General features: G+C 49.9%; 6 protein-coding genes across 6 annotated transcripts; 5 read left to right on the top strand and 1 right to left on the bottom strand.

Moving 5' to 3' along the window:
* The first annotated feature begins 949 nt into the window (after window positions 1–949).
* DEU56DRAFT_415318 (cytochrome P450) lies at window positions 950–3572 on the top strand. The gene is made up of 13 exons (XM_041346115.1): window positions 950–1232; window positions 1300–1396; window positions 1449–1582; window positions 1637–1762; window positions 1815–2064; window positions 2117–2242; window positions 2291–2393; window positions 2447–2527; window positions 2582–2616; window positions 2671–2717; window positions 2767–2889; window positions 2940–2969; window positions 3022–3572. Exons 1-13 carry the CDS (start codon window positions 1045–1047, stop codon window positions 3206–3208), a joined length of 1527 nt encoding a protein of 508 aa, XP_041207281.1. The 5' UTR covers window positions 950–1044; the 3' UTR covers window positions 3209–3572.
* A 640-nt stretch (window positions 3573–4212) lies between these two features.
* DEU56DRAFT_981490 (cytochrome P450) lies at window positions 4213–6803 on the top strand. The gene is made up of 12 exons (XM_041359839.1): window positions 4213–4532; window positions 4602–4698; window positions 4751–4884; window positions 4948–5073; window positions 5126–5375; window positions 5429–5554; window positions 5606–5846; window positions 5901–5935; window positions 5986–6032; window positions 6082–6204; window positions 6255–6284; window positions 6337–6803. Exons 1-12 carry the CDS (start codon window positions 4345–4347, stop codon window positions 6509–6511), a joined length of 1572 nt encoding a protein of 523 aa, XP_041207280.1. The 5' UTR covers window positions 4213–4344; the 3' UTR covers window positions 6512–6803.
* Window positions 6804–7057: 254 nt separating this feature from the next.
* DEU56DRAFT_810409 (S-adenosyl-L-methionine-dependent methyltransferase) lies at window positions 7058–12260 on the bottom strand. Its single transcript, XM_041353516.1, has 22 exons — window positions 12021–12260; window positions 11861–11966; window positions 11410–11812; window positions 11093–11354; window positions 10605–11042; window positions 10448–10557; window positions 10140–10391; window positions 9717–10086; window positions 9364–9667; window positions 9218–9311; window positions 8999–9165; window positions 8903–8943; window positions 8834–8850; window positions 8625–8783; window positions 8309–8579; window positions 8240–8253; window positions 7932–8186; window positions 7837–7877; window positions 7720–7782; window positions 7575–7669; window positions 7407–7517; window positions 7058–7356 (listed from the first exon to the last, which is right to left on the bottom strand). Exons 1-22 carry the CDS (start codon window positions 12162–12164, stop codon window positions 7231–7233), a joined length of 3843 nt encoding a protein of 1280 aa, XP_041207279.1. The 5' UTR covers window positions 12165–12260; the 3' UTR covers window positions 7058–7230.
* A 129-nt stretch (window positions 12261–12389) lies between these two features.
* On the top strand, window positions 12390–15203 carry DEU56DRAFT_738948 (peptidase S8/S53 domain-containing protein; the record flags this gene model as incomplete). Its single annotated transcript, XM_041348691.1, has 5 exons — window positions 12390–13055; window positions 13103–13636; window positions 13684–13784; window positions 13837–14343; window positions 14396–15203. 5 exons carry the CDS (start codon window positions 12390–12392, stop codon window positions 15201–15203), a joined length of 2616 nt encoding a protein of 871 aa, XP_041207278.1.
* Window positions 15204–16692: 1489 nt separating this feature from the next.
* On the top strand, window positions 16693–17689 carry DEU56DRAFT_810404 (uncharacterized protein). The gene is made up of 3 exons (XM_041353515.1): window positions 16693–16892; window positions 16940–17499; window positions 17552–17689. The coding sequence occupies exons 1-3, from the start codon at window positions 16889–16891 to the stop codon at window positions 17612–17614; spliced, it is 627 nt and encodes a 208-aa protein (XP_041207277.1). The 5' UTR covers window positions 16693–16888; the 3' UTR covers window positions 17615–17689.
* A 1330-nt stretch (window positions 17690–19019) lies between these two features.
* Window positions 19020–21671, top strand: DEU56DRAFT_913853 (uncharacterized protein; the record flags this gene model as incomplete). Its single annotated transcript, XM_041357568.1, has 1 exon — window positions 19020–21671. One exon carries the CDS (start codon window positions 19020–19022, stop codon window positions 21669–21671), a length of 2652 nt encoding a protein of 883 aa, XP_041207276.1.
* Window positions 21672–22346: the final 675 nt, after the last annotated feature.

Genomic DNA, 22346 nt, shown 5'->3' with positions numbered 1-22346 from the left:
ATCGATATGGTACGACATCTAATCAAGCGATGACGGGCACTACTCTTGGACGCATTCTCATCGAGCCCACTGATATCAGATGCTTCCCACATAACGCGATACTTGCAGCTGTGCTAGGCTCCACGAATTGTGACGAAGATATGATTCCCTCGAATCGTGAGCCTTCGGCGTGGCGCGTAATTGTTGCGGTGTGGTTGTTGCGTCCAGGTGGGGAACGCGTGTCAAGCAGGAGACGGATGGTGAGACACGCATTGACACTACCATACCATATAGACTTACATCATCGAAGAACCTAGGTGGGATGCCAGCGCGTTGTGGGCGAGGATTTGAGCCTGGGATGGTCTTCTGCAAGATTGAAGTTAGGGACAGTACAACACGACAAGCATGTATGCGTACTGCAAGAATCTTCTGTTCGGACTATATGACAAGTCAGCATGAAGCAGGACATGACAAAAGATTTTGCTCGCCTGCTGGGCCTCCTGCTCTGGTTCACTCTGAGGGACTGTCCATGTGCGAACGAGCTTGTCCGAACAGCCAGTTGCGATGAGCTGGTCGTCCTCGGAAAAGGCTACACCCCAGACGGTGCTCGAGTGGCTCGCCGATGGGTTCGAATGTGGTCAGGTCAAAGAACCGCGACGTTTTGTCGTTGGGAAATTTGGAACTATTAGGAGCAATGGCTAATGAGAGAAAGGCTTCGACATGCGCGTCAAACTGTTTGATGATGAGTCTCTACGAGGGTGCTCGTGTATGTGGTCGGTAGAAGAACTTGCCAGCATTACGTGGTATCATGACGTTGACAACCCGAAAATAGACTACTTGGACTTAGTTTGCAGAATGAGACCTTTCCCGGACAGTCGTCACGGTGCCAAGACATGTCCTCATTCAATTGACTGACATTGGGCCCGAACTTGTTAACATAATTTACGGTAATTGCTGCTCGATCGCTTCTTCGGTTCGCCTCAATTGTTCGCGAGAGTGCTTAAAATTTGAACGCGCATGAGTAGATGAGGTCCGTCCTATCCCTTTCCGCTCCTCTGATCAGCCATGCTTCAGCTCCCTGACATGCGCATTCCCGATAACCGTGACACGCAGCTCGTCCTCGGGGCTGCGGCTTGTGTTGGGGTAATAGGAGTGATGGTCCGGGCTTACCTTCGTAAATCAGACAGTGGTCTTCCTCTCCCTCCTTCTCCTCCCACTTGGGGACTTCGAGGACACTTGCTACCGGCTCACAAGTAAAGTTTTGTATCGGTCTCTTTGTGTTTGTAATCTAATTGCAATTTGTACCCCATTTCTGATCAGCACATCTCTCACTGTCGCGCGGTGGATTGACGAGTATGGCCCTCTCGTTACTATTCGCTCAGGCACCCAGAACATTGTTATTATCGGCCGGTACAAAGTCAGTCCCTGTATGCTGAGACGTCATTTACAGGCTCAACATCTTGTGACAGGCCGCGGTGGACATTATGGAGAAGCAGGGTGCACTGCTAGCTGATCGACCTCGTCTTGCTGCTGCAGAAATCGTCACCCATGGACTGGCCATCAGTTTATCACCCGCTGGGGATAGGCTTCGTCGGAAGCGCAGGTTCGTAGCTGCGACGCTCAAATGTCCCTCATCTTACTTGGCAACATGATGCAGAGCACTTCATACGCATCTCCAGTCTAAAGCAGCTGAGGCGTACGAGCCTCTGCAGATCTCACACGCAAAGGACATGGTCCTTAATATTCTCGATAATCCAGACAGCTTCCAGGACCATGTGGCAACGTTAGTGCTTTCCTATGTCGGGGACATGACGGTATTTACGGATATTTTGAAGTTGTGCTGCGGCGACGATCTTGAAAGTTGCATATGGGAAGACTACGCCGACGTCCGCAAGTGATCCTGAAATCATAGAGGCTCGCCAGCTCGTCAAAAGAATTCGTGTGGTCCTTCGCCCCGGCGCTTACTGGGTGGAGGCGATACCGTGGCTCAAATACCTTCCTTGGTATGCGCTAGATTTAAAGGACGAGTTCGAGAGGACCAAGCGGCTCTTCACCGGCCAACTGAACCGCGTGAGACAGCAAATGGTTCGCATTGCCTTGCCTTGAGTATCTCGCATGATATCTGAATTATCCACAGCAAAGCAAAGCAGATATCGGCCCATCGTTTGCAAAATATATGCTAGAAAATGAAGATGTCTATGGCTTGACAGAGACTGAGATGGCGTATGTTGCTGGCGCCTTATTTGGAGCTGGAACCGAAACGGTGAGTGGTCTTCTTTTTTTCAAGTACATACACTGAGATGAGTATCAGACATCTGTGGCGATATGCACGGTGCTAATGGCAGCCGCACATTTCCCTGAAGAGCAAGCTAAAGTCCAGGAGGAGCTTGACGAAGTCATCGGAAGGCAGCGAGGTAACTCGATTTCTCATTGCAGTTCTGTCACTTCAATGATTTCTCTGCCAAAGCACCGACCTTTGCTGACAAACAATCCCTTCCTCGCCTGGAGGCCTTCATCTCCGAGGCTTTGAGGTGGAGACCGTTGGATGGTGGGCAACTAATTATCAGTCCCGTGCCTGAAGTTTAAACAGTTCGCATTGCAGGGCTGCCTCACCGAGCGACTGAAGACGTGATATATGTAAGTGCTCTCAAGGATTTGCCGTCCACATGATAATCTGACATCCTCCTGCAGGAAAACTATTGCATTCCCGCCGGAACAACGGTCACCGGCAACCTCTGGTGACTCACTGTCTTGCAAGATACGAATTATCTCATTGTGACCCTTTAGGGCTATCTCTCGAGATCCAGAAGTCTTCCCTGAGCCCGACGCGTTCAAGCCTCGGCGCTGGATTGACGACGAAGGTCTTGTGAGAGACGATCTCACATACTTTTTATATGGGTTTGGTCGGCGGTTAGTACCATCCCTCAGCATACCATACTTTGTCTGATTGTTCCTCCCAGCGTATGCCCGGGTCTACAAGTTGCGAACAGGTTACAATTCCTTTCCACACATAATTTTCCAATCTCATTTCAAGTGTTACAGATCAATATTCGCAAATTTACTTCTTGTGCTTTGGGCCTTCCAGCTCAGTCTGGATCCTACGAAGCCGCAAGATGACATGGGGTTCACGAACGCGGCGATGCCAAACGTCCCGTGCGCCATTGAATTCAAGACGAGGGTTCCGGAAGTGGAGCTTAGGCGTATGATGCAGAATTGTCTTGGGGACTGATGAGAAGATTTGACAAGTCTGGGTCGGATCGCCACTAGGGAGGGAACAAAGAACCAATTGGGAACAAATCATCAATTAGTTCATCTCTCTCGGACACTCGTCACAATTTCAGCTTGACTCCGCGTCCGCCTCGTTTCAGTTTAGTTGGTTATGCATCGTTGCGTATTTCTTTCTTGTGTTCGGAGTTCCTGTTTGACCGCGCATTGATAATTGTGTTCTGTTGATATGCGCTCCGTAATGTCGGGACTCGTTATCTCCTCCACCGAGAATCATGAAATTGGCCCACTTGGAAGTCAATGGTAGAACAGTGAGGTATGAAAGGCTGAGTGCAAGATGGGCTGCGGCAAGACGTGGGGAAAGCCAGGTGCAAGCTGCTAAGCTGTCGTGCACTGAATGATAAATACATCTGCGAAAAATCGTTCCGGGCCTTCTTGATCATTGGCTGCAGGTATACCTTATCGGGCCTCCACACGCAGATCCTCAATGTCAAATTTAAAGTCACGTGTAGTCAGAACCTTGAAGTTCCGTCTCGTCCGCTAAAATACGAAGTTCCAAATGTCGTCCTGATAGTTACACATATGCCGCCGACATGCAAATCCTCCACGAACGACGGACATACACTCTGTTCCAACATCGCGTCAGGTATGCATACCTCACGTCACCCATGATTTTAAGTTGTAAGCTGGCCGCTATCATCTCCTCTGAGTCGATATACATGACGATGCTGTTGACCGGGTCAGGGAAAACGGACGAGATCAAGTCAGCACCTGTGCTATGCACATCCGATATAATCCCGCAAGTGCACCTGTCAGAAGGAGTACTAGTGTCATTCTCGTGTGATCCGGTTATGATTTTGATTGTCAACTGCCCCATAAACGCATTGGAGGAAGAGCCAAACTACTGTAAGTCTGAGATCTATACATAAGTACCGGTCCACACTCGTTAAGTACCACCTCAATTTATGGGTATCACGTAGTGCCTTGACACACTAACGGTGACTAACCGGATAATGCATCTGCCGCTCGCTTCCTCAGTTCGCCTCAATACACTAGCGTGGGGTTGGCGCGAGGTGCATAAAAATTTGAACGCACCTTCGATGAGCTCCGGCCAATCCCTTTCCGCTCCTCTGATCAGCCATGCTTCAGCTTCCTGACATGCGCATTCCCGATAACCGTGACACGCAGCTCGTCCTCGGGGCTGCGGCTTGTGTTGGGGTAATAGGAGTGATGGTCCGGGCCTACCTTCGTAAATCAGACAGTGGTCTTCCTCTCCCACCTTCTCCTCCCACTTGGAGACTTCGAGGACACTTGCTACCCGCTTACAAGTAAAGTTTAACATCGGCCTTTTCGTTTTTGTAATCTGATTGCAATTTGTACTCCGTTTTTTTTATCAGCACATCTCTCACTGTCGCACGGTGGATTGACGAGTATGGCCCTGTGATTACTATTCGTTCAGGAACCCAGAATATCGTGATTATCGGCCGCCACAAAGTCAGTCCTTGTATGCTGAGTTATCATCCCCAGCCTCAACGTTTTGTGACAGGCCGCGGTGGATATTATGGAGAAGCAGGGAGGGCTGCTAGCTGATCGACCTCGCCGTGCTGCTGCAGAAATCCTTACCCACGGACTGGTCGTCGGTTTGTCATCCGCTGGGGACAGACTCCGTCGGAAGCGCAGGTTCGTCGCCGCGATGTTATAACGGCTCAAACAGCCCTCATCTTACTTGGCAACATAATGCAGAGCACTTCATACGCATCTCCAGTCCAAAGCAGCTGAGGCGTATGAGCCTCTGCAGATGTCACATGCGAAGAACCTTGTTCTCAACATTCTTGACGATCCATGCAACTTCCAGAACCATGCGGCAACGTAAGTGCTTTCCTTAGTGCGGGATATGATGGTGCTTAGGGGTAATTTGAAGTTGTTCTGCGGCGACGATCATGAAGGTTGCTTATGGGAAGACTACGTCCACGTCCGCAAGTGATCCCGAGATCAGAGAGGCTCGCCAGCTCATCAAGAGAATTCGTTTTGTCATGCACCCTGGTGCTTACTTGGTGGACTTGATACCGTGGCTCAAATACCTTCCTTGGTATGCGCCAGAATTAAAAGACGAGTTCGAGAGGACCAAGCGACTCTACACCGACCAACTGAACCGTGTGAGACAGCAAATGGTACGCCTTGCCTTGCCTTGCCTATCTTCACATGGTGTCTGAGTTATCAACAGCAAGGCAATGTGGACATCGGTCCTTCGTTTGCAAAACATATGCTAGAAAAAGAACAACTCTATGGCTTGACAGAGACTGAGATGGCGTATGTTGCTGGCGCCTTATTTGGAGCTGGAACCGAAATGGTGAGGTATCTTTCTTTTTTTCCGGATGCATACACTGAGATGATGTGTCAGACCGCTATGGCAATATGCACGGTGCTAATGGCAGCTGCGCATTTCCCTGAAGAGCAAGCTAAAGTCCAGGAGGAGCTTGATGTAGTCATCGGAAGGAAACGAGGTACTAAGCTCTATTTTTCATCGCAGTTGTGTCAATTGAATGATTTCCCTGCCGAAGCACCGACCTTTGCCGACAAACAATCCCTTCCTCATCTGGAGGCCTTCATAATTGAGGCTTTGAGGTGGAGACCGTTGGATGGTGGATAACTAATTGTCAGTCTTGTACCTGAAGTTCACACATTTCGCCCCGCAGGATTGCCTCACCGAACGACCGCAGATGTGATTTGGGCGAGTGCTCTCTGAAGTCGTTTGGTGGGTAATCTAACATCCTCCTGCAGGAAAACTATTGCATTCCCGTCGGAACTACGGTAATCGGCAACATCTGGTGAGTCACTGTCCTGCGAGATACGAAGCATCTCATTGTCACCACCTAGGGCCATCTCTCGTGATCCAGAAGTCTTCCCTGAGCCTAATGCATTCAAGCCTCAGCGCTGGATTAACGAGCAAGGTCGCGTAAGAGACGATCTAACATTCTTTGTGTATGGGTTTGGTCGGCGGTAAGCAATGTCTCTTGGGATGTACTTTCTTTCATTGTCCTTTTTTCCAGCGTATGCCCAGGCCTACATCTTGCGAACAGGTTACACTTCCTTTCCACACATCATTTTCCGATCTCATTCCAAACGTTACAGATCGCTGTTCATAAATTTGCTTCTCATGCTTTGGGCCTTCCAGATCAGTCTAGATCCTACGAAGCCGCAGGATGACATGGGTTTTATGAACGAGGCGATGCCAAATGTTCCATGTGCTCTCGAATTTAAGACAAGGGTTCCAGAAGTCGAGCTCAGATATATGATGGAGGATTGACCTGAGGCTGGGTGAGAAGCCTTGACGTTGAATCGGATCGCCACTTAGGAGGGAACGAAGAACCAATTGGGAATCTCTAGGACATTCATCACCAGCTGATTCCGAGTCGCAATATAGTCAACTACGTTGCGTATCTCTTGCTTGTATTCGGAGATCCAGTTTTACTGCGCACTGATGACAATTAGTATTCTGTCGATGTTATTTTTTGAAGGAATGCACTCCCTGACGTCCGGTCATTGAGTACTTGGATAATGTTCATGTATATATATTGTTTCATTTCCCTCGAAGGTCCTCGCCACGGTGATTTACGTGCACTGCCTACAGATAAATCGATGCGGTATAATAGCAACAGGACGTCTGAAAATGTACTCTTATTCTGAGGAGACATAGCGGGAACGAGAAACAACTGGGCCCGTTTATCGAGTTGCAGTATGATCAATGATCTATACTTGTGGCCTGCAAGGTCGCGGATGGTTTCGGATGTCGCCCTGACACCAGTGTCAGAAATGTGGGCCTGTTGGCGAGGAACATATGATCATGGACGAGGTGTCATTCCACTAGGTTCCCATGTAAACGACCACCATTTAACAGACATTTAGCAGCTATCCATCTATACGCATAAGAGTCAAGGTGGTATGAACGCGGCTATGACTAGGGTATAACCAGCCGTCGGTGATAATGATATACTACAAACATGCTTTATGTTTCTATCGATACCATCACACAATCGGACTCGCATCCCTGCTAGGCTCTGCATCCCACATTTTGGACATCGCCCCTCCAAAAGCCTTCCCGAGAGCTAGAGCCAATGGTGTAGGTACCGCATTACCGATCTGTCTGAATTGCTGTGGAACGCGTCGGTTATGGGACGTCACCACCTGAAGCAAGGACTCACATCATCGATAGCCTTTGCCATCGCCTTCCCCTTGTTCACTGAGACGAATTCGTAGCTATCCGGGAACCCTTGCGCACGAGCACATTCACGGACCGTAAGGATGCGTTTTTGCTGGCATATAAAGCGTTAAAGAGTAAGGCTCCAAACGGCGATAACTGGTATACATACCGAAGGATGCAATACTTGACCGCTTTTATTATTCGGCAGCACCGTGGTCAGTGCAGTCGAGAAGTACATGTCCGCATCCAGCCGCTGGTAGACAGCTGTCGGAGGATCAGCCAATGTGTTTGAATACGTACATATTGCGTCTTGCCTTTGTATTTTGTCCTAGCGTTCTCGTGCTTCGAGAGTCCGGTGTGCAGCTCCATGGGCAGGTCTATGGAATTCGCAGTAAATTCCAAACCGCCAACAATCCTGTAGCTCGACTTACCGAAATGATTAGCTCCCACTCTCAGAGGCACATTTAAAGTTCTGTGTTCGAGTTTCAGTGCAGAAACCAATCCAGGATAGACACCAAAAACTTACCTTTCAATGACGATATCCCCGAAGCGTTTGGTATAATGATACTGAAGCTTTTTGCTTCCCTGTCGCATGAGCTTCTGGTAGCGGGATAGTGGCCCACTAGGATATTGACATGGCTTCGAGTAACCAGCGTACGGGTCTGCTGGAGTTCTTGCAGAATGCAGCGCGGAAAAAGACGGGATCCCAAGCTCGTCTTTGCGCTTGCGCTCCACCGCTCTATCAGCAGCAGTTTTCGAGATGGTGGTGTGTGGGTTTACCCTAAATGCAAGTTCGAATAAGCTAGGGTCCCCAGATTTGGGAAAGGTGCATACCAGTCGAACGGAGGCTGCAAAATAAGTGGGAGTGAATAAGTCATCAAAAAGGCGATTTCTGGACCATACCAAATCACCAATGGCTTCATGGATCGTCACGAAATGCAGCGGAGCGGAGAGGTCAGCTTTGTTGTCGCCGTACTTCAAGCGCGTAACAGGTCCTAAGTATGCACCAGTAGGTAACTTGACGCGCTGTACTTTTGTGTGAGGAAAGAAGTGTGTCGGGATTGGGAACTCCGGAAGGGCGACTCCTTGCCTGGCCGCCACGAACAGAACCCGCCTGCGTGCTTGGGGCGCGCCATAGTTTCCTGCGTGAAGAACATTATATTCGATCTGGTAGCTGCCAAAAATAAGCATCAAACAGCGCAAATGTATCAAATCGTACTTTAAGGCAAGGAGGGCGGCGAGAATGAATTTCACAACGCCCGAAGCCACAGTTTTTCCCTTCAATGCATGTTCCAGGATTCCGCCAACGTTCTCCAAGAGGAAGTACATCGGTCGGTAGAACTCTACGTATGCAATCATGTTGCAGACGAGCGTGGACCTATAATACATCGTTAACACAGATACACACCAACCCTACGTCGTGTTCACCGTATGTCATCATCTCTCTAGGAAACAGATTGTCACTATCGTAAATGGAAAAAAAAGTCTGATCTTTACCTTCGCGTGATTCAGCTTTGAAAAGGACTGGCATGGCGGACCTAGCAAACAGTAAACACGATCAACATCACCTCTGATGACATGAATCCTACGCACCACCATAGATGAAATCAACTTCGCCCGGCTTAGGCATCGAGGGTAGGCGCTTCTGATCTCCCAGAGAGAAGAGGGGGTCGGGATTATTCCCATCAGCGACATCAATGGCGTGCTGGAGGCATATGTTTGTGCATTGATTGTATACCGTCACATCAGGGTGATTTTGCCTGAGATAACATCAACACAAGCGCATTGAGCATGAAGCGAAGCGTAATTGACTTGTAAGTTTTCGCTGCTCCTGGAGAAAACTCAACCGCGTATCTTGTCTCCACGAAGCCAGACATATCCAATCCAGTTCCGAGGCCACCCGCACCTTCAAGTACACGTTGGGATCAGTCACAGAGCAACAAAAAATAAAAGCAAACCAGCAAACAGTTCCAGCCCTCGAAGCGGGCCGAATCTCTTCAACTGTTGAGCCCGGCGTGTTAGATGAGCTTGGTGCTCTTCGTGGCATTCAACGCAATGCCAAAAATGATTTCCTGACCACGGTTGTAGGTCATCGAGCGAATGTATGTCGAGGGAATCAGCGCATTCGTTCACGTAGAAGTGATCGTCGTGAGTGACCCAAGCATCTATAGCAGTGTTGTCCGTTTCATGAATGACGAAACATTGTCCTCTGACATTGTCGGGTCTTGTTTTCTCCCGGCTCTGTGAACGAAACAAGCGCCGCTACGAAATATGAGTTAGAGAGAACGTAGGATGCAGGTGGTGCCCTTGCCTCATCAGAAGAGGCTCCTTTTGGCTTATCAATGCCATGTCCGACTTTCCGGGCAATGTCATCGTAGCGCCCAAAGAGTCGAATGATGACCTCGGTGCACTTGCCCCTTTTTATTTTGAAATCCTCCACTTGGCCAATTTGATAGACACTGTTATGGCCCGTTGAGATATACGCAAAGTCTCCCTTATGGTAGTTTACATCGTTATGAGAGAACCCATCTCGAAGGGCTCGTGAATCAGTGAAATTCGACGCGCGTTCCTTGTAACCGCAAGCGAGGCACTGCTTATGGTCATCGCAGAAACTGAGGAGTGTTTGAGTTTCTAAGTCTGAGAGGCGAACGAAACTGGACTCGAGGCTGTTGAACATAAGTCTGCGGGTCCGTTCTCAGTGTTACATGAAGCACTGCTGTAAGAGTCTGCATACCCAGAGTGAAAATCGTTGTCGTCGTCAAGAGTTGACTCGTCTGGTTGGAAACTGTCCATTGGAAGTTCACGAACATTACATTTTTGCGAGATGGCGTCAATTTCAACGTCGCTGCAGTCGGAGAGCATCAGATAAAGCGCATGTGAATGTCCCGCTTCTTGGAGCAATGTCTTCGAGCTGTGAGTGAACCACTGCGCATGGAACTTCTTGACGCCCTCATCGTCCTCGAAAAAGTACCGAATCATGCAAAACCTTTCGAGGTAAGCCTATCACAAAAGACAAAGCAGGCGCACGAGGTCACGACCCACCAATAATCGTTTGCAAGTTTGTTCGTCGACTGGGAGGGCTGGTACTTGTAGGATTTTGCACGAGCAGTATCCTCGTCTTCTCCAGGTACGACAATGACAGCATCTCCGACCTGACCCGAATAAGATACATTTTTGTCGAGAAACAAAAAGAACTTACTGAGTACTTTACGCCGTCCACGCGAACAGAATTATAGAAGTCGGTATAGCCATCCACGGCATCCAGCCACTCCACAGAGTTCGGGTTAGCGGCATGTATTTTAGAAGGATGTCGTGGCGTGTCGTCCGATATATCCTTGCCCTCGTCCACGAGTTGTCCAGCAATCTTGATATTTTCGAATAATCGTTGTGCGACCCTTCCGACGACGGGTGTTGTGACGGTTTTGTTCCTGTGCTTGAGAACTTCTTTCTCGATGTTGTTAGAACTCGACGAACGACTCTGGGGCGGCCGCTGGGTACGCGAGCGGGAGGCGGGAGCAGTTTCCTCCATCAACTGATAAGACATTTCTTGTCCGAGGATGTCCTTCACCACCGGAGTGCGCCCAACACGGATTTTGTCATCGCGAAGCTCGTCGAGTGTTACAAAAAGATAAGTTTTCTGTCCGAATGTCAGAGAGTGATGCGAAATACAAACCTAGATATACATACAATGTCATCACACTGTATGTCATTCTCATCGAGCTCACGCCCGATGATGGTTAATGCAACAGAAACTTCTTCAGGCGAGTCAGGAGTTATGTGAAGGGCAGAAACAAAATCTTTATAAGTCAACCGTGGGTTGGCCAGGGCCATAGACACAAGAAGATGGGCAACTCGATGCTTCAGCCACAAATCACGGAAGAAGGGGACGTATTGTTCCGAAGGACGATCGAGAATATACCAAGCATGGTTCGTTAGGATATACAACTTGCTGAATATTGTCAAATGAGTTATAAACTAAGCTGCTATCATGGATAAATACTTACTCGTCAAGTTCTCTAGTGCGCTGTCGTATGTCGTGAATCGTGAACTTCCGTATCTCTGTCAAACGAATCCGTTGGAGGCAATCCTCGTCGTTAGACATACCATTTCCGTCATCGTCGTCGTCGCAGTCATCGTCGCAGTATTCATCCTCATCCATATGGGATTTTACGTAACCGGACGCTCGGTACATATTGTTGTTCACCGCATGGTTGACGTTAATTAGCTCACCGATTGGCACTAGCTGTTGTGTCGTGCACTCGTATATGGCGAAATCTGTTAATATGCGTACAGGTACATGCGCAGAATTGCCAGAGTCGGAGAGTTCAGCGGGGTCGGTTTCGCCTATAACCTGAAAATTCTCATCTTCGTCGTATTCGTCGTCGGGGGGTGCATAGATCAGCGTTTCTAAAGCGAATGTCAAGGAGTCGAGTCGAGACATTCAGATGGATGTACCTTTAGGCAATGTGAGCTCTTTTGGCTCAGAAGGCTGTGGCTGTGCCGCGACGTTGGGCACGGACGAGTCGTGTACGGTTGATTCCTCTGACGCGTCTGAATCCATCTGTTTGCAATCACATTTCGATATCAGCTTGGAATAACCGAGTGGCTGACTTACTACGCGTGAAAGTAACCTCTTCCTTCTTTTCTTTCCGCCGCGCGAGGACTCGTGCTCAGGTTCAGGCTCTGCAACCCTCTTTAAGGGCGTTTTCGAGGATGATGCATGGGCGGACATAGGTCCAAAGTGCCGTTTCTTCGACATAAATTATGTTTGGTGGGTCACCGTATGAAGATAAAGGCTCAGGAGTAACAATACCAACAAGGGATACTAAGGGGATCTATACTTAACCAATGTTTTAAAGTTTAGGAACAAAACAGGATGATTTGGGGGGTCGACTGTGGTCGATGATCTTTCCATTCGACCACGTGGCACGAGTACTAGTATTGTCGTAGTCGCGCCTGGTCCCTACCTTTGTCAACAACTGACATGCGACTACCCCTCGCCCTCCTTCTTGCTTTTTTAGTTCAACAATGCGTCCACGCTTCACCGCCAGCCAAGCGTTCTTATGCAACACACGATTATTATGTCCTCGAGCATAACCCTTCCGCAGGCGCAACTCTAAATGAATGCACGGGAGAGCTTGGAGTGGAGCTTGTCGAGCAGGTCGGGGAACTGCGGAATATATGGCTAGTGCGCTCCGCAAAGACCATATCCAACTTTGCTCCGAGGGCAGCATCAGATAGAGTCCTCGGCAGGTTCGAGGATTTGGTCACTCTTTCAGCACATTCAACTAGTTTATACCCACGAGCGGGTCGTCAAGCCCGTGCACACCGCATATTATCGTCCATAAAATATTTATCACCTCAGGTACCTCGCCAACGGACAAAGCGAGACAGCTCATTTCTAGAACGTGCACCGCCTCCCGTTAACCCTGGCGACCCTCAACCGAAAGCATCTGAAATCATAGCAGAACGCCTTGGATTTGTGGACCCCCTATTTACTCAGCAATGGCACATCGTTAACGACCAGTACCCCGAGCATATGATGAACGTGACGGGTGTGTGGGAAATGGGTATCACAGGAGAAGGTGTCATTACTACACTGGTGGATGATGGATTGGACTACCGGAGTCGGGACTTGGCCGAAAACTTCGTACGCTATACGTTGTGTGATTCATTTTGATGCTGACTTTCTCAAAGGATGCTGAAAATTCATATGATTTTAACGACCACACCGATTTGCCCACCCCCGTTCTTTCAGATGATCACCACGGCACGCGCTGTGCTGGTCAGATCGCCGCAGTCAAGAATGACGTCTGTGGCGTCGGACTCGCTTACAAGTCAAAAGTCGCTGGCGTACGCATATTATCCGGACCTATAACTGATGTGGACGAGGCAGCTGCCTTGAACTACGGCTTTCACAACGTGTCCATCTTTAGTTGCAGTTGGGGACCACCTGATGACGGCAGGTCGATGGAAGCGCCAGGATATATCATTGAAAAGGCTGTCGTAAACGGCATACAGAATGGTAGGGAAGGGAAAGGATCGATATTTGTCTTTGCCAGCGGAAACGGGGCCGCACAGGGAGACCAGTGCAATTTCGATGGGTACACCAACAGCATATACTCCGTCACCGTCTCGGCTGTAGACTTTAAAGGCCTACACCCATATTATTCTGAACCCTGCTCTGCGAATATGGTTGTAGCATACAGTTCAGGGAGCGGTCAACATATCGTAAGCATGCGACTCCGCACGCCGCAGCCAACTGAGGTTATTTGAAGGTCACTACCGACCTTGACAATAAATGTTCCAGCGGCCACGGTGGTACCTCCGCCGCCGCCCCTAATGCAGCTGGTGTATTTGCTTTGGTACTTCAAGTTCGGTGAGACTTGCGTCCCTTCACAGAATTCACACTGATCAAATTTTCATGACAGGCCTGACCTGACGTGGCGAGACATACAACACCTCTGCGTGAAAACCGCTCAGATGATAAACTCCGAGGATCCCGACTGGGAACCCATGGCTTCGGGACAAATGTACTCGTATAAATACGGCTTCGGGCAGCTTAATGCCTACGCCTATATCCAAGCAGCGCAAGATTGGCAGCTTGTCAAGCCACAGGCGCGGTTCCACCCTCCTGCCATGCAAATCAACAACGGCACTTTACTCACGGAGAATGGGGACATGGAGGGCGGGCAGTCGATTATCCCCGGGGGTGTTATGAGTTCGTTCACGGTGACGCAGGACATGCTTGACACGCACAACTTCGAGGAGTTGGAGCATGTGACAGTCAGAGTGTGGATCTCGCACACCAAGCGCGGGGATGTCGAAGTTGAGCTCACGAGTCCTGGTGGGATACGCAGCGTTCTTGCAGCTAAGCGTGATCACGACCGTTCTGAGACTGGTTTTAGAGGGTGGAGATTTATGTCTATCAAGCACTGGTATGATCATTGTTGTTCCCAAGACTCCTTCAAATTGCTAAGTGTTTTGTAGGGGTGAAAATGCGATTGGCACTTGGACACTCAAGGTTTCTGACCAATCATCCGAAGGGCATAGCGGAACTTTCCATGGCTGGCGTCTCATGTTCTGGGGCTCCACTGTTGATCCCACTGTCTCAACAACCTACGTTCTCCCACTTTCAGAGTACCAGCTTCCTTCCACAGATAACGATGACGCAATCAACATCCCCACATCGACATCTAGCAAATCCCACCCCAAGCCCACTTCTGGTCTTCCGGACGACCACGGGACTGCCGAGGGCGAAGCCAGCAAGCCTGCGTTCCCATCCCCAACTCTGCCTCCGGCTGCAACAATGACGCCGACACCAGACGAAGGCTGGTTCTCAGACATGTCCAACCTCGTGTCTAGCCAGAAATGGTTCTTCGGGGCTATCGGCGCAGTAGTGCTCTTCGGTGTGGGTGCAGGGGTGTTCTTCTGGAGACGCCGTGTGAAGCATCGAGCGTACGCTGCGCTCAGCGCGGGTGATGAACTGCAAATGAGTTCGGTCTCAAGGCAAGGCAGGCCCCGTGCCAAAGAGCTGTACGATGCATTTGGGGAGGTGTCGGATGACGAGGATGCGGATGAAGAGACCCGGTTGCATGGCTTAGGGTTCCACTCTGGGTTCTTGGACGACGAAGACCCGTCGTCTGCTGGCCCTGCCCCCGTGTACAGAGACGAGCCCAGGAGGGGGCATGATGCTAGCCCTGGTGTTAGATCTGCAAGCCCAGAGAGCGGCAGTGGCAGTGGCAGTGGCAGTGGTAGTGGAGATGGGAGCTGGGAGCATGCTTCCCAGACACATTGATCTGTTTCGATATATATACGTACTTTTTCATTTGTTAGTATTTCTTTTATGTGCATTGAGGATTATTGGGCGCATCTCGTATCTCTTTAACACATATATTACATACCACTGGAACATTATGGAGACAAGTCGCAGGACGTATTCTGCCAACAGGACAGCCTTCGTATAACAAAATCTAGAACAAGAACATAATGAAACAAGTTAGGGCACATCCCGGTAGCAAAGTGCCTACGTGGAACCATTTCCACGACGCGTCATAAAACATGCAGGGATGATGATGTGCAATCGTGACATCAGATTTGGTATCCACACATTTGAGATTTCAATATTTTGCATCTTGCAAGATTTCAATTAAAAGCGGATCTAGACCTGGCTAGAGCACTCTAGATTACCTCCCGAATGGTGAAAAAAGGCGGTGAGATGCCAGTTTTCCCCGCTGTGCCATATGCATAGAAGTTTGAGATCAAAGCAGTTGTTCGCAATGCAGACGGACACAGGGGGTGATCAAGGAATGTAAGCGAATGCACAATCTAACTGTGAGTGTCAGCGTCACCACCACTATTCTGGTGTGACGATTGGTCGGACTCCAAGTCCCATCGCGGAGACATCCTCAGGCTGCCATAAGACCAACACGAGAGACGGTAGTGCACGTTCGGGATTGAATCAGCGTAAGACATATGGTGAGTCACTGCGCATCATTTCGTGCGACACGGCAGGCTCCTCTCTGGGCGGATTGTCGTTGACTTTCTTGTAATGGGGTACGGAACCAGTAACGACGCGCTGTAGAGCACCTGTCAGCAAAGAGGGGCAGAAACGCCAGAAGATTCATGCTACCTCGGTGCCACGTCCAGCCGCGACCTCCACGACTGGCTAAATCTCGACCAACGGAAGGAGTAATGTTGCCACAGGAACTACGTGACGCCTTGAGAGCGGCGTCGAGGTTCCTCCTGGGACCGTGCTCGCTCTGATTGCCTGCGAAATGGTAGCGATTTACTAGATCCTTGATGCGAGAGTGCTAGTGGGAGTTCGTATGGGATGCGGTAGGAGTGGTGGGGCAGAAAACTTATGTATCTTCTCTTGCTGTATTCCAAACGATGATGTGTGTCTGGGCGCCTGCTAGTTTGCTACTGCATCCGGAGAGCACGATACCGACGTGTCTACTTGGAGTGGTCCAAGGACTATATCGTCTGCAGAAAGCCTCTTCCCCACGCACACCGCCCCGTTAGCTGATGTACTTGCAAACGTCCCGCAGTCCAGTGCAAATTTAATTATCTCGACGTGTTTGTTGTTCGTTTGTTTACCAATAGCCTTAGATCCAAACAAACCACAACAATTTCAACACTACCAGCAAATTCTTGAAGGGGGCGCCGCGTCGATGACAATGACCATAGAGCCACCCTTGGATACACCAGACAATGTTTCTCAGAAAATCGGACAAGTTCCCCTGCGAACAGGTCCTCCGACAAGGGAAGAGCTGCTCGCGTATTATCCAGCCAAGTTCACATGGGACCAGCTCAAGACCTTCGTGAATTCCGGGTACTTATACTTTATCGTCAATACGAACAAGGCCGACGACGCTGACTCTGGGACGTCGCTTAAGGGATCTCGGGCTGGTTAAACGTGACAGGGCACAACACAAGAGATATAAAGCATGGTCCTTAGGGATTGTGAAAGAACACGGTTCAATGGGTGGGTAATGTAGAGTCAGGATATAGAGATCGCTCAACGGCCTGAAGTGAACTACCTTATCAACCACCGTCTCCAATGGGGAAAGCCAGATACCCTTTCACTATTACCCTCAGCACTCAATAACGATACCAGATTCAAGGACGTACCCATCTCACCATCTAAATCCGATCGGCCACTCCCGGCGCTTCCCCCAGACGCACCTGAATATTTTAAAGCTGATATGCCGTTCGACTCAGAGTTGATCAGCATCATTCAGAATGACTGGCCTTACCCCGTCCCTATCGAGATTGAACACACGCTCATCTGGTCGCGAGTGCCTATACTCCATCCGGATCTCATCCCAGCGGAAATCCATGCACGGATACAACAGGATGGGCTGTGTGGGTTTACGGGCAACGACGAACCTCCACCCTCACCGTCCACCCTGCCGCAATGTCTGCCTTCGCTGGCGGAGTGGGGAATTACAATGGAGAATCTAATTCGCAGCCCAAAAAGCAATCCAGAAATCGAAGAGTTGGTGAGGAATGCTGGAAGGGAAATAAATGGTTTTGTGAAACGAAGATGGGTGGAGAGCGAGTGGGAAACCGCATGGTTTGTCAATCCCCCAGTGAGTGAACCAGCCCGTGGTTTTACTGCGCTAGATGCTGAGCGTTTTGCAGAGGAAACAAAGTGTTCGCGATCTAGCGCATATTCACGTATTTGCGAAGAAGAAACAAATTTGAAATAGACCAATATTAGACATACTCGTACAACTTTATCGTTTGTGGTCTTTGGGAATAACTTTCATTTTGTCTAACACAAAGATTGAGGAGCCTGACATTGATGTTTGGTCTGGTGTGTGCTTAACCTTTTGGTTTTTGTTCCTGTGCGTAGATGTCAAACACACCGAATAACGGTGTCGAACTGTCTGGTGCGAATGTAATTTGAGTTCGGCGATGTACCAGCCTTTACCAGGAGCTTCTGATCGTGGGCCGTAGCTACATGTTTTTAGCTCCCGTGTGCCAACGGATTCTAGTGATGGGGCTACCGAGCTCATCAGAATGAATTTGATGAAGGGTAGGTGTTTTTACCTGCATGTGGGGGCCACCACATCGGTCCGGCGGCATCAGAACCCACCTAAACAAGTTGACAATGTTCCAAACGTTCACTAGTTCTCGTGGAAGACGGGAGACGGTGGTCTAATGTCATACTTGAGCATGTTTCGCAAGACTATCAGTCAAGTGATGTGTTCTTCAAGGTATGAACCGTTGAAAATGATGAACTAGTATCAGATTTATCAACCATACTGTGTTCCGGACAACCTTCTTTTTTCGTCAGAGGTGCGTCGTCTTGTCTGGTTTTCGATGAAGCAAACTCGGCCGTGCCACGTCTGTTCTGGATTTCTGCCGTTTGAAAAATCTTGATAGACTATTGGGGCAGTGACAAACGGGTCGGTGTGTGAGTCGAACCATTTTATGAAGTCTCCATTATCTCCAAGGTCTCGCTGCCTGTTGTGAATTATCTGCCACCCGGTAGGCAGACCCAATGAGTGTACCTTCTCTTAGTAGTACGTGTAAACAAACATGCTCTTTATGTGTGAACGTTCCTTGGCACTTCCCAAGGTCATCGAACTCGGTTTCAGTATGATATTAGACGCATTCGCTCCAGAAATGCGCTTTGCTCGACCTTCACGTAAACGCATATCTGGGGCCCCAGTACGTATAGCGTGTAAGCGTGGCCAAGAACGGTGTTACGCTCGCTAAGACATATAAAAGACTACTATAGCTAATTTAGCCCCTAGCTACAGTAGTCACTACCTATTCCTTTTTCTTCCCTCTTTATCCCTACTCTTCCCGATCCCCTTAGTATAAAAGCCGGTTCTGTTCACTTAGATAGAGTAGTTGATCCTTCCTACCCAAGTAACAAGGGCATAGTTCAGACAGTTCTCTCTGTTGCTATTCCTAAGTCTACCTCAAGAAGTCAGCTTCCCGTGTGAACGTTCCTCGAACGCCACATATTTTGAACTTCGAATACTACCGCTCCTCTCTACTCCTCTCTACGGTCGTTGCACTAGGGGACTGATCACCCTCTAAATCTTCGACCCTTCTACCCCCTACCCCAAAAACCCATCTCTATCGATAGAAAACCATGTCTGCCAGCGCAACAGACAATCCTACCCCTCTTAGCTCGGCTCCTGCGAGTTTGAAGAGTGTAGACGCAGGCACCCTCGAACTTGGAGTTGAGAGTGCCTGGACCCGTGACAATACCTTCGTCACGGGGGAGACTGGGAGTGAAAGCGTTCGCGCCGAGCCTCCGACAAATGGGCACAGCACCCTGCTGGACATAGACCAGTTGCCTAGTGGCACGATCCCCGGAGCATTTGACGTCCCGCCCGTAAATAGACCCTTATCAGTAGCTGATAAAGACAAATTAGAAAAACACTCGCCTAGCATCCGTGGAGGAGCTAGTTCCGTCGCAATGAGCTTGAGCCCGCCGCTAGGGCAACCAGACGTAGCGTACCCAAAAATTGGACTATTGGATAGTTTGCAATATCAGCGAGCCCGCGTTGCTAACCCAGAAATAAGAGCACATACCCCTAGACTGACAGAAGTGTTCGACTGGGCTGACAGCCCTAACGACGAGGAACTGGGCGAGGTCCCAGAATTCCCAACACAGGCACCCAACCGAGACCAACGCAATGCTGTCTCGGCTACCTCGACGCCTCGTATAGCAACTGAGCTAAAAGGAAAAGAGGTTGACCCACTGGAAAAGAATAAGGGAACCAACACAAACCCGCCTAAAGATTGGCTGGCCCAGTGGTCAGAATTTGATGAAGGGATGGCTGAAGCCAACTGCCCAGGACCAGATGATTCTGACGAGTCCCTGAAGAACCTCTGGGACGACGAAAATAGACGAGGGTCGATCCAGATCCAGAACTTGGCTCTACGCCGGTTCCGCAAAATCGCCCGTGATGAATTGAACGACCAGGCAAACGTTGTCGACGAGCTGCGTGAGAGGGTACGCGAGCTTGAAATCCTGGTCATCCAAAGTCAGACTCGTGAAGACGAGGCCAGGAAGCAAGTGTCGGAAGCCCACAGGGCACCCACAATTAGTATCCAACAGATGACTGATGAGAAAAGGGGTCCCCCTGCACCTGAAATGAATAGCCAGCGTACAGGTAAACACCCTGTTAACCTGGGAGGTAAGCCTCCAGCTGAATCACTCCATCGATTCCAGCGAGCGTCTTCCGTTTTGCCAGCGGGGAGTTCAGTGAAGCGGGCCATGACAGGTCCACTTCACGACGCCAATGACCCCGGACCCGACGACTCGCAGTCCTCCTCAGATTCATCTAGTGATGATGACGAGGAGTCGTCGACTGAGTCGGATGAAGTTAGTAAACCGCCCAAAGGAAAACGGCAACGAGAACGCTCACCAAGGACAAAGGCCCTCACCCCGGAATTTGGGGTTGATTTCTTGGCCATGGAGCCAGAGTCCGAACATGATAGCGACTCCGCTGACACTAAGAGACTTAAGCGCCGTGCCAGGAGAGAGTATCGGGCCAAACTCAACCTACTGAAGTATCAGCAAGGATTCATCAAAAATGAGCCCCCGTTCATCTATAACGGTGAAGCCAATGCAACCACGTTTAAGAAGTGGGTACGGGAGGTCCGTGAGTGGAAAGACCGAGCGCAACTCACCACTGGCCAATCTCTGAGAATGCTGGGTAAGTACCTAAGTGGTCAGGCCTACAGATTCTTTGAGCGTGATATACTTGACCTGCGAAAGGGTTACTCACTCACGGAGTTCTTCGAGCAGCTGTTCGATTATGTATTCCCGCCCGACTTCCGGATGCAGCAGCGCCAACGGTTCCTTGATTGCCGACAAGACGGAAAGCAGTCAGTTCGCGACTACCTACGCCGTCTCCGGGACTTGGCGGATATGGCAGGCGATGTGGATGACCGGGAGATAGTCCGTCAGTTCTGGACGAACTGCAAGCCCTACCTTAAAGCCTCACTAGTAGATAAGGGCTATGAGCCAAATACCGTTAGTTTAGAGGTCATTGAGAAGAAAACTTTACGCACCGAAAGGGCGTTCATAGAGAACTCTCGCGACCCCAGTATCCTTCTCGCCCTGAACCCCACTGCTGCCGCCAGTGTCATAAACCAACCATCCGGATACGAGCGAAGGGCTGGAAGAGATCGTGATCAGCCCCATCGACGACGTGATCGACGAGAACGCACCTCATCCCTGTCAGCAAATGCGATCTCGAATAGTAGGCCTCACCAACCTAAACCTCGATCATCTAACCCATCCCACCCTGTCCACGACCGACCTAAGAAAAGCGCTGACGAGATCAGGCGACTTAGGGAGCGTGACCTTTGCTTTGAGTGTGAGCAGAAGGGCCATATGGCCAAAGACTGTCCCAGGCGTCATAAGCTCCCCTACCGACCGGGAACTAAGCTTGACTCACTACGATCTAGCGCCGTTGGAGTTACCAGCGCTGATATCCGAACCGCTGCGATAGAGGAAGGCGTGGTGAGAGGACTATATGGAATGGCAATTCAAGTGTCAACTAACCCCGAGCTAGATGATGCACGTCACTCACTGGTAGTCGAACGATCCCTCGCTCTACTTCGTCTGGCCGTACCCCTCCCTACCGATGAACTTGTCGACCCAATATACGACCCGTTCGCGTTGGATCGCTTTACTCTTGACCACTGGGGGGGACCGGATACATATCTCCTGTCAGATAAGCATAATTATGACTCTTACATAGTATATTATGATCAGCTCAGCTGACACCGAATTTGACGTAGTGAGCTGGTTGACTGACCTGAAACTCGTCAACTATCCTGACCTCATAACGACTAAATCCTCGTTTCGCCCATCAGTGGAATGGGAGCGTGGTAGACCAACCGGACCCCAGCTCCAACCCAGCCTACCAGCCCTCCAATGTCTCTGGCAACCCTTGTCAGTACGGACAATGAATCGTGTCCCGAGCTACTCACCTGCGAGTCTTCGTCAGAGAGTGACCTAGACGAAGGACAGGAAGTACAGACAGACGAGGTCCCCGACCCAGGTGATGATGATTCGTCTCATGATGAGAATGAGAATAGTCAGTCGCTATACTGCGGCGGGACTAAGCCAGACTTACCTGATGTTCGTTGCCTGTCCCGCAACGCGTCCAGACCCAAGTCCTCCAGTCGAATCCTCCCGCGAGCCCTGATCGTGGTCATCCAAGTCAATGGCCACCCTTGCAGGGCCTTACTTGACTCTGGGTCTCTGACGGACTTTCTGTCAACAACAGTCGTTGACCAACTTAAGCTCCCATACGACTTACTTAATAAGCCAATCCCTCTTCAGCTGGCTGTCTCTGGCTCGCGCAGTGTAGTGAAGGCGAGTGCGACTGTGGAATTCGCGTACCAGGACGTGTTGGGACCACGAACGTTCGACATCGCTAATCTTGAGTCGTAT

The sequence above is a fragment of the Suillus clintonianus genome, assembly GCF_016758775.1.
Source record: "Suillus clintonianus strain FC179 chromosome Unknown DEU56scaffold_47, whole genome shotgun sequence".
Lineage (NCBI taxonomy): Eukaryota > Fungi > Basidiomycota > Agaricomycetes > Boletales > Suillaceae > Suillus > Suillus clintonianus.
Note: the sequence above shows the minus strand (reverse complement) of the source record. Positions and strands in the feature narration are given on the sequence as shown.